Genomic DNA, 11,202 nt, shown 5'->3' on the forward strand with positions numbered 1-11,202 from the left:
TAACAATCCTCAGTATTATTGCTGGCAGCTCTATCTTTTTCTGTAGTCAGTACTTTTCTCCCAACAAAACTTGATGAACTGCAGTGTTTCTGAACCGAAACAAATGAAGCTGGAAAACTCCAAAGCATCTTCTGTTCTAAAGTAGCTGTCTTCCAAACACATTAAATAAACCAGTACAGACTTGTATTAGGAAGCTTACCTTAATGACCCGTATGTTAGATACTTAACCACAGCCAATTAACAGGACAGGAAGATTTTTTTATTCCTTTCAAAAGCCGTTTTTCTTAGAAAAAAAAACCACCCGGGAAATAAATGCATTTTGCATAATCAACTCTTCACACGATACTAGAACTGAGCAACCATTCTTTTAATCACACCTGGAATCCAGACAGTTGGAGACCATCACTTATAACCCATTTATTAACCTCCTCTTCTACCTGTGCTCTTCCTACTTGTTTCTGAGAGCCTGGGAGATGGTGAAAGTGCATTTCTACTAGTCAAATTTCTTCTGAGGAAATGACCTGAAAAAGAAATCCCAACTAAACATATTTGACATTCAAGAGCTCCATTTATTTTCTCAGGACTTTAATACTTAATACAAAAAAAAAAAAATTCTGTAAAAATAATTTCTGTTAAAAGGCAAAAAGAAGTATCATCAATGAACACTAGCTATGCCAGTTATATTTTAACATTGCTCACAAACAGGATCCAGGACATGAAAAAAAAGAAGCCAAACTAATCCCATGTGCTTTTTTGGAGACATATAGATGAAAATATATTTTTCAGTATCATGGTTTTTCTCTTCAACTACTTAGATAACACAGTGAATGCAAAAATATAAATGTGAGCCTGCTAAAACATGGCACTGTACCTCACAGGCAGCTAACCACACAAAACAAAGGTCATAAAGAATAATCAGACCTCCTGTTATCAGCAAAGCTACATTTGGTTTGGAAAATTGTCAAGACTGGCTTTAGCTCAGGCAAACAGAGCATTCACCTCTTTCTGTCCAGCAGAGAAAGAAAAACACAACAAAGTTACTACAGAACTGAACTTAAATGCATACCTAAAAAGGGCGTAACTGATGCTATGCTATGAAACTAAAATAGTCAGAGCATATTTATATGCTTTTAAATATAGTTAGCAGTATTTCCCATTCCCTCCACATGGGACTCAGAACATCTAGCTACAAAATTCACCCCCTCCGTGTCCCCCCCGGGTCTCTCCATAGCTGAAGAGATTAGAAAGTGCAGTCAAAGCAGGGGGCAGGGGAAGGAGAATGGCAAGAATCTTTATCCCTCCTCCCCAAACTCCACTAGGCAGTGTTTAATAAATTCAGAGAGCCCCATTTCAGAAGCAAACAACCATGTCAGTTTAGCTAGACTTGTTAGGAAGTCTTAGGACACTCTGAGCTTTTTGTCTTTCTTTTGGAGAATGGGGAAAAGGAATAAATGCTGGAATTATAAAAAACCCAATAGTATTTCTGCAGCAAATTCAGAAACACCGTGGTATTCCTGATTTTAATAGACCCACAAAATCTAGGTACTTTCAGTCATTCTTCAAAAGCTAGGCTGTACTGGCAGAAGCTCTGGACTCACTCCCGCAAGTAATTCCTTGCATGCAAGTAACTACTCGTCAGCCCGATGAAACTATTCATGAATACAGAAATGTACAGGATTGAGCCCTTGCCATGACTTTTGGGGAGTCGCAAGTTTGGGCTAGTTTTGTCTTTTCCATAACTATGTGTATGTCCATACCAAATACCATGATGCAGCAATAACAGGTATCACCAAAAGCCTAGAGTGGATGTTGAAAGCAATCAGGCTAAAATCGTAAGGGGTTCCATAGAAGCAATTTAGTCTGTTAAAAAGTAAAGCTTCACAGCACTGTGGCTAGCCCACTGAGTGTCTGAATTGGTTCTGTGCTGCACCTCAGGTGCAGATATAATCTAAGAAGTGATTCTAAAATAGCATGTTTCTGGATAAGACGTGTACAAAGTGTAAAATATTTCACTTGGTGATGTTTGGTACATCTCTGACACATTTAATCAGAAGCCTAAACAATCTAGACACTGAAATACAAACTTATTTTTCCTTAAAATGAGTGTTCCATATTTTTTTTTTATTTTAAAAATTCAGGAATGTGATACACAATACAAGTAGCTCCCCACCACTGCAGTGTTCACTTACATGAGATTCACTAGTTTCATGCTTTGTGGAAGAAAAAAAAAAAAAAAAAAAAAGAGAGAGACTGCGCAGTGTTTTTGAATGCTCCCAGTATTCCGGAACTGTGATGTTCAGAACAAATCCAGTCTGTTTAACCACAGATTGATCAGGTTAAAAAAAAAAAAAATATCAAGTTATATCACAAGTTAGCAGGCTACAGTCGGGTTTCGTACAGACAGAACAAACACAAAAGTTGTGTTCCTGCTGCTGTACAGCCCCCACCTTGACCTGACTACATGCTTTCAGGGAATTTACCAACAAGGGCTAAAGAGACTAAAGGGCCCTGTTAACACCAGCTGCTGCCGCACATGCAACACAGTACATGACAGCAAGGCCAAGCAACTCCGCCTGCTGCCCCCATCATCATCATCATCATCACATCTGCACCCTGTCCTGATAATAAAAATAACAGGGAGGGAGAGCTTTTTTGTCTTTTAAGCTAGCCATTGCCTGCAATGGACACCGAAATAGAAAAATATGACTTCTGGCGCACACACACACACAAAAAGAAAAAAAAAAGATTAAATAGTTATAATGGAATTGGTGATTACAACTCCATCTATTCAGATGCATTTACTGAGACTGCTAACCAATGATGGCAACTGTCAAGACTCAATAGTTGCTCTCTTTTTATAAGAGCAACAGGAAAGAAGTAAGTCAGGCTTCTCAGTGCTACTATGGTTTGCTTGTTTGTTGTTTTTTTTTTTTTTAAATAAACTAAAAAGCAGTAGTTCTATTGTGCATTAGTGATATACAGCAGGACCTCAATAATTCATACTAATGACTGAGACCAATTTTAAACTAGCGAGCAAAATAATTAGTGGAAGTTTACCATAAAAAGCAAGGATACACATCTAAAAAATAAAAAAAAAAGGCACTTTGTTCATTTCAAAATTTACTTGGTTAATAGTCTGTAGTATACTAGCAGTGGTAGCATGTTCTGCAAATGTAGTCTCATACGAGATCTCATTTAACAGTCAACTCTAGATTGTATATAGGTAACAGAAGAAAGAGTTAAAGAGTTAAGATAATTCAGACAAAACAAAAACATATATAAATACTATATTAACATATTTAAGTTAGTTTATGAGACTATACAACAAGCATAAACACAGAAAAAGGTGAGCAATGCCAATGGCTGTGAAGCACCAACATTCCCAAGCTAGCACAAAGCTGAACCAACCCATCCACACACTGCAGCTCCCTGTGGATGCATCTGAGCAGCCAAAAAGCAAAATAACTGCATGGTGCTGCGCTGCACCCAAGCTAACAAACCCCCTAAAGGGGGCCCGTGCAAAACTGGACTGGGCTCCTCTACTTTTCCAATGCTTTGGTGCGCAGCATTTGGCCAATGCATTGGCATGCGATACAGAGCTAGTCTGGCCCTGTAGACTGCACAGTTAAAATAAAACACTGGTAATCAACCCATGGATAATCGAGAGTTGACTGCAATGCTCTGCTGAGAAGTCGGGTAGGGTAAGACCACTGCTGTGACCTGGGTCAATCCAGGTCCGACGAGCAGCAGACTATTTTGAACTACTTAGGAGCAATTATCATACGAGACATATTAGAAATGCAAACTAGCGAGGTGTTCCGTATCCGGAAGCAAAGCTACATTCCCTTCACTAAAACATTCTTTTTAAAAAATTCTACATTTAAATACTGTTAAAAACCTGAAAACCACAGCATCAAAGAATTTCATAAGGCCAAAACTATCCTCAGTTCCCTCTGTTGTGCCTAGGTATTGCAATACATTTGTAGAAGTAGTAAATACCATGTAATTTAGTATCTTATACTCCTTCCAGTGCCTTCCAGTAACAGATCTCAGAGCTCTTCACACAACAGTTAAGCCTCACAACACCCCTGTGAGGTAGGTATGATCCCCATTTTAAGACAGGGAAACTGAGGCAGAGTGTTTACCATGTCCAAAGTCAGAGCAAACAATGGAAGATCTGCATCATTTTCCAGTTTTGAGCATAGGAGCAGTCAACTAAATCACAAGACATTATTTCCCATACATAACTTCAGGATAGATTGAAAGGTCCAGGGTTTTAGATTAGATTTCTTGTATACTTTATCTTCAGCTCTCATCTAGTCTCTGCAAAATTTACAGACTCCGTAGACCAGTTTCTCCTTTGTTAAGGTGTAAGTTGGCAGCATACTGTAACAGCTTCTTTAGAGCCAGTTGTCAATTAATTGGGTTAACATTTTAAACCTCAGATTCAGATACTTAATAAATGGAATTATGTGATACATAAGCACCTCAAAGGGTGAAACACAGCAAATTAAATCCTACTCCCTGCCCCGCTTCCTTAAGTCAGTGGAAGGCTCCTGAGGACATGGTGGGGACCAGGACTGCAGTCACTGGAAGTGCTTACAGACACACTCAACTACAAGCAAAATGCACCACTGAATTACTTGCTGTGGAGGCTAGTGTCTATGCTTAGAAGCATGAATTATACTGTTGGTGCTTGGCAGACTTTCCCCGACAGAGCACTTATTGGCATAACTAATTCTTTTATCTTAGTAAACTGAGCATCAGTTAAAAATGAAGCTCTAGCTCTTCATTCATAGCACTGTGAGTCAAGGATTCTTTAAACTTCGAAGACTTATGACCAGACACAACTTAGAAATAAGGAAAAACACCAGAAAATCCATAAAATATGAAAGTATGCGTTACTTTATCGGTCAGTCTCATGGCTCGATCACAGAGCAGTATACAGTAGCTTGAACTTCCATTCTGATAAAAGAAAAAAATCTTTCACATCTGGTATTTTCACAAGCAGTTGATTTTAATAACCTTGCTACCTTACCAGAAAAAGTGGGGACAGTTTCTAACAATCACATGGTGCTCTCTTTTAAAATATACTATAGAATAAATTCATTAGAAAAGCCTTCACATTTATTATTATATAGGTTTAAGAAAAAATATGTGAAACTGCAAAGTGGTTTCCAGTTTTAAGTAGTTATATCTTTAAAAATGTTCTATGAACTTTGGTTTCCTTAGGGCTTCTAAATAAACAATATATTAAAATATCTACAAATCAAATAATAAAGGAAAGAGTAGGTCCAAGAAATCTGTAACACAAATTGAGTTCCTACATGCTTATCCCTCAAATACCTTTTCACTGGAAAAAAATATTTTAATGTGAAGCACAGCAAAAAGTGTCTCTGCTGAAATGTTGAAACTGGATTTCTGAAGTTGTTACAGCATTGGTGCACTTTCTGTCTGTCTCAGTACAAAGTCAACACAAACACATTGTATCATGACGGTGACATTATGTTCTTTAAAACAAGCATTCTAGATTTAGCAATATGACAAGAACAAGGACTTTAGCAATTACACTACTTGGCAAAATTGCATCTCAAACGTCTGTCTCTTCCTCTTGCAATACAGCTGTTGTCAAAGTCACAAAAACTCAGGTAGCACCATTCAGGGAGTTACAAGGATGACTCAAACTGCTCGTTTTGATCAGTGTTTGCCTCTAGCTTAACTGAAGGAATGCTCTCCGACTTAGTCCTCCTAGTTTTTGGAAATTCAATGACAACTTCTGAACAAGAAATACTAAGTGACGAAGATTTTTCTGTCTTCTTTGCAGTACTATCTTCTCCTGTTCCGCAACACTGCTTCAGAGCGCACTGAGTCCTGCAAGGAAACTCACATTTCCCTCTCCCTGATTCAGAGCCGACACTGGCAAACTCAGGCTGAATGGTAGTTGCATGAATCCCTTCGTCATGAAAGATCTCTTTTATGCGCTTTGCCACCATCATGTATGTGGAAGGGTCAGGACACTTGATGTGAGCAGTGCCAATGATCCTACTGCCTGCTAGCTGCCAAATGTGTAATTCATGAACTGCTTCAACTCCTTCAAGGGTACGTAATTTTGAGTTCAAAGAATGAACATCTATTTGTTTGGGAACAGTTTGTAGAAGTATAAGGGCTGACTCTCTAAGTAACGGGTAAGTTGTGTAAAGGAGTATACAAACCATCATCAAACAAAGGATGGGATCTAAATATAGCAACCAGCATGGACCAGCCACCGTAATGTGCTCTTGCTCAGACTTGTTTGCTCTGCCAAGTATTTGGGATAAAGTAGCATTTTCCATGCAATGATTATTGACACATGGATTAAAGCAGGGCCCATCTTTGGGGCATGGATTCCACAACCCGTAAAAGAGCAAGGCATTCACTACCACAATTACTGAACCTAAGGCATCTCCAAAAACATGCAGAAAAACTCCACGCATGTTAAGCTGTGCACTAGAGTCTTCTTCAACCTCCTCTACATCCAGAGGATAATGACCAGCATTCCCGTTCACTTGTAGGTCAGTCATGTCGTCTTTCATATCACCTGACAAGGAAACAGTAGAACAATTAGGTATATGCTATACTACTACACATTAATTCCATATAAAATAATAACCAATATTAAACTTGCCACATTGACCATGAAACTGAAAAGCAAGCAACTCTACCCGTGACACTTAGCAATGTTTTTTTCTGGCTGAGAGATATTCAGCTCTCCCAGTAAGTGATCTAAATTGTCTAGAAGGCAATTGTTTCTACATGGAGCTTAAAGATATAGAGTGGCCAAGTACAAAGATGACTGCATTTTAATTTATTCCACTGAAAAATTGCTTTCACATTTTCTAGCTTTTTAACCATTTGACTCCTCACTGTTCATTTCTGAAACAAAATGCAGAATTACAGAGCATATATAAAAAAAGCTGGTTAGGTAGCTAAGTAACTTACATTTGTTGCCTCTTTCAAAAAGCCAGAAGGCTAATCACATTGCTAAAATCTCTCTTAAACCATAGGACTGCATTGCTACATTATATTAAAATTTATGAGCCCAGAAGCTCAAAAGCTGTATAGATACTGCTTTATAGTAACTTCTTTTCAGGTTTAGTAGTTCATTTCCAAAAGACTTCTGAGTTCAAGGAAAAGGAAGTTTTTCTGAGATGGTGCACAGAGCCAGCAGAACTGTAAGATACAGGAAGCTGAGCCTTTGGGTCTAAAATGCAGAATTTACCAGCCATATTGACTACAGGACAGTGCAAGTTATCACTGAAACTATTAAAGGCTATGAACTAGTGTTATTTATACTTCAGAATAATAAAAAAAACAAACACTAAAGATACATTTTTTTATGTGACAGAGCCGTTGAGTGACATATAGCTGTTAATGCCCAAAGCCACGTGTCACGGACTGTGCAATGCACAAATGAACATTTTAGTGCCCTCCTTTGTCAAAACTGTCTGTGTTATTACCACTCACCCCATCACACCTAACTAGCTACACAGAAATAAATGTATCATTACAAAGACCAATGTTTTCTGAAAGAAAAACATCTTCCAATGTTCAAAATTGCCAGTATTTTACATGATGAACTTCATACTTCTCTTCAGAAGTTCTTCTTTGGACAGAAAACTCCCAGTGTTAAAGAAATCTAACAGCCACTGGCCCAACAAACAAGGAGCTCTTACTGCTTCCTTGGTTATTCAGTTCAAAGCTTTGTAAACATTAACATGTAAGACCTGCAGCTTCTGCTGCTCTGCTCTCAAGACTGTGATTCTGTGGTCATAAAGTATCCACAAGTTCTTTCCTCTCTGAAGGAGGGGTGGGCTCCTGCAAAAGCAGCTGAGCGGGTGAGTTCCAAGCCCCAGGCTCATTATCTCATGCATCACACTTCTAAAGCTCCAGCTACAACCTCTAGGAGTTATGGAATATGGGACCTGTAACTTTTCAAAGAAATTGATGAATTAGAGGGAAATATCTCAGGTTACAGAGTTCAGACCTCAGGTCCATGACGAAAGCAAAGGAAGAGGAACGCTCTGCTGCATACCAAGTGCTTGGAGCAAAGGAGATTGGAAGTTAGTAGACCTATCTGTAAGGGCGGATAACAGGAAACACAATTCCAGAAAGCTCTTCAGATTTTTTTAAATGGCAAATGGTAAAAACGTGTCCCTTTGAAATATACTCATTTAAATCTAACTATAAACTGATTACATGCACAATGATATCTGTGTAGGACTAGTCCCTAAGGCTATTACTAACTTTCCACCTTAGGAAATCAGGGTCTACCCCTCTTTGTAATTTCCAGTGAAGGCATAGAACCACTCTTGGTCATATCCCTAGTCTTCACCTACACATCTTACAGCTTCTCACACATCTCCAGGCACCTTCACCCGTAACAGTTCCATGGGTAAACTATTAGTAACTCCATCCACTACATAACCATGACAGAGCACAGAAGGAAATACAAACTTATTTCAAAGTTTCACTGTGACCAAAATTATGCCCTATTACCAGCTAAACACCCACAACAAATTATTTGTTACTGCCAGAAGGACATCCATGAGAAATTCCAGGCAAGTTAGTTCAGAACAGTACAAATTTTAACCCATGCTATAAGTCAATCTTTTAGTCTAGAACTAGTCCCAAACTTGGCTAAAAAGCACAACTCTTCCCCATGTTTCACCATGCAAGAACAATTCACAATGCAAGATATCTATCAGATCAAAAGTTAAGGGAATTTTATATTGTTCCAAACTAATTATTAGGATACGCTTGTTGGAACTAAACCAACATTAAGAGCTTGTTATGTGGTCAAGAAAATGCTGTACTATATTCAGAACCTTCCTATCCTCTTGCAAAACCTGTCTTTTCAAAACCAACATGGAGTCAAAACACTAAAGAAGAGAGAAACTGCAAAGTTTCTCAAATGTTTCTTGGAACCTCTGACCACAGAAAAACTGCAACTGTAAGAAAAGTCCACTCGGCTCAATTAATGCACAATTTAAGCTAAAACAGTGGTCTCCTGATGTTGCCCTGAAAATGAAGGGAAGACATAGGCTGTGAAGACTGGAACCCCTTCCCCCTAGTAACAGGGATGCCATACAATTAGAGAAGTGGCAATTAACGCACCTTTCACTCTGCTAACACTCAGTACTTGACTTCAACCAAGTGACTTCAAAATAAACTACTGAGGCTTCTGGATCCATTGAAAAAATAAACCGAAGAAACTCCCTCCCACAAAACAGACAGTTTGATCACAATTGGGAAGGGAAGATTTTAAATTTATCTCTATGTGCAAGTGAGTGGGAAGGTGCGTGCTTTAGAATGCTAAAGAAAACTAACTAAAAGAAACCACGCATGTACTCTGACACCAGCGAGCTCCACATTCAGTGCCTACTGCACGACTTCCACAGTTCCAACTGGTAATTTCCAAGACTCCTTCCTATTAACATCATGTCACAAAGAAGTTCAATGCTACTGTGATGTAACAGAGTTCTGTATGTTACACTGAGACTGAGATTAGCTTCTCAGGTAGCTCATAACCGACCCAACGTAGTGATCTGGCTGCCAGGGCCAAGATGTCGAGCCGTGCTCCGTTCGATGCGCAGCCAGTTCAGACGGCACTAGGGCAATGTCTTGTGACAGCTTGTGTCACTAGCCAAAAAACACTCGTCATGTGCCTTCTCTACCAGCACCAGCTTTTTCCAAGGCAAACTGCTTTACCCTAAGACTCTTGCACACTCTAGCCCATCTGTAAAACAAACACGCAACTTCGGGCACTCCTTTTAGCACTCGAAGGAAAGGTGTGAGGAAGAGGCACAACAGCCATGTGCCCGTGAGCACCTTGAGAAAGTTTCTGGCCTCTTCCCTGGGAGAAAGGCCAGGCAGCCCCCATGATGCCTGCGCCAGGCAGGGCCGAGATGCCCACCGTCCCACTCAGGGAAGGGACCTCTCCCGCTTCCCTGGCACTTCTACGCTGGGACGGGACAGAGGCGCAGCAGGGCTTACCTAGCTTCTCCTGGCTGACTCCGTTGGAGCTGCTGCAGTTCTCCACCAAGGTGCTGGTCTCCTCCCGGTGCAACGCAGCCTCCCCGTCCCCGGGCGGCTGCTCGGGCTTGGAGCCACCGCGGGGGTGCTGCCTGCCGCTGTGCGAGTGCCCGTGGCCGTGGGAATGGCCGTGGCCCCCGACGCCGTGGTGGTTGAAGAGGCAGAGCCCCAGCAGGTTGATGACGAGCCCCGCCACCCCCACGCCGATGACCACCAGCGGCTGCTGGATCTCATGGGGCTCGGTGAAGCGCTCGATGGCCTCCAGCAGGATGGTGAAGCAGAGGGCGGTGAGGAAGACGGCATTGACGAGGGCGCCCATCACCTCGGCCCGGACCCACCCGAAGGTGTTCTTCTTGGTGGCGCGGGTGCGCTGGGCGAAGCGCACGGCCACCAGTGCCACGACCAGGGCCATGACATCGGAGAGCATGTGGAAGGAGTCAGAGAGCATGGCCAGCGACGACGTGACCCGGCTCACCACCACCTCCACCACGAAGAAGAGGAAGGTGAGCGCCAGCATGCACAGCAGCCGCGCCCGCCGGTTCTGCCACCACCGCGGCCCGCCCGGCCCCTTCGCCGCCATCCCCCCGCACATCGCGCCGGGGCAGCGGCTGCCGGCCCGGCCCGGCGGAGGCGCGAGGAGAGCGGCGGCGGTCGGCGCGGCGAGCGGCCCGCGGGCGCAGCGGAGCCCCGAGGGCGAGCGCGGCCCCTTCCCCGCGGCCGGCCGCCCGGGCACCGCCGCTCCCTCCGCAGACGCTGGGCGAGCAAACTTTGCACCCGAGCCCCCTCACTCTTTCCACACGGAACCCGAGCCGGCACTGCCACACCCCCCCGCCCGCGCCCCATTGGCCACCGCCCCCCCTCCCCGCGGCGCCCGCCCGCCCCCGCCCCCGGCCTCGCTTGCCATTGGTCCGCTCGCCCTCGCGACAGGAGGCCCCACCCCCTCGGTACCGCCCGTTGGCCGCGGCCGCCCCGCCCCGCCCCACAGTGCTAGAAGAGGGGGGGCGGGGCCGCGCGTGACGTACCGGGAGCGACGACTTCGATTGGTCGAACCTGTCGGGTTCGTCCCGCCTACCCCTCCCGCCGCCCCGCAGGCCCCGCCCCGCGGCGAGCGGGACTCGTGCAAAAGGTGCG

At 43.1% G+C, this 11,202-nt stretch overlaps 1 protein-coding gene and 1 long non-coding RNA gene across 2 annotated transcripts in view; one reads left to right on the forward strand and one right to left on the reverse strand.

Annotated features, from left to right (window-relative positions):
• Window positions 1–402: 402 nt before the first annotated feature.
• Window positions 403–10,838, reverse strand: SLC30A1 (solute carrier family 30 member 1). Its single transcript, XM_080407976.1, has 2 exons — window positions 10,033–10,838; window positions 403–6,577 (listed from the first exon to the last, which is right to left on the reverse strand). The coding sequence occupies exons 1-2, from the start codon at window positions 10,661–10,663 to the stop codon at window positions 5,667–5,669; spliced, it is 1,542 nt and encodes a 513-aa protein (XP_080264102.1). The 5' UTR covers window positions 10,664–10,838; the 3' UTR covers window positions 403–5,666.
• A 165-nt stretch (window positions 10,839–11,003) lies between these two features.
• LOC308071888 overlaps window positions 11,004–11,202 on the forward strand; it is a 34,516-nt gene continuing 34,317 nt past the window's right edge. Inside the window, exon 1 of the long non-coding RNA XR_013931356.1 lies at window positions 11,004–11,197. This is a non-coding gene — a long non-coding RNA (uncharacterized lncRNA). The remainder of the gene's footprint in view (window positions 11,198–11,202) is intronic.

The sequence above is a fragment of the Falco punctatus genome (assembly GCF_963210335.1).
Source record: "Falco punctatus genome assembly, chromosome: 12".
NCBI classification, from domain to species: Eukaryota; Metazoa; Chordata; class Aves; order Falconiformes; family Falconidae; genus Falco; species Falco punctatus.

Coding starts and splice junctions, on each gene's coding strand:
- SLC30A1 (XM_080407976.1), bottom strand. CDS start 10,663: ATGTGCGGGGGGATGGCGGCGAAGGGGCCGGGCGGGCCGCGGTGGTGG. Junction 6,578..10,032: donor AGTCAGCCAGGAGAAGCTAG/GTAAGCCCTGCT, acceptor TTTCCTTGTCAG/GTGATATGAAAGACGACATG.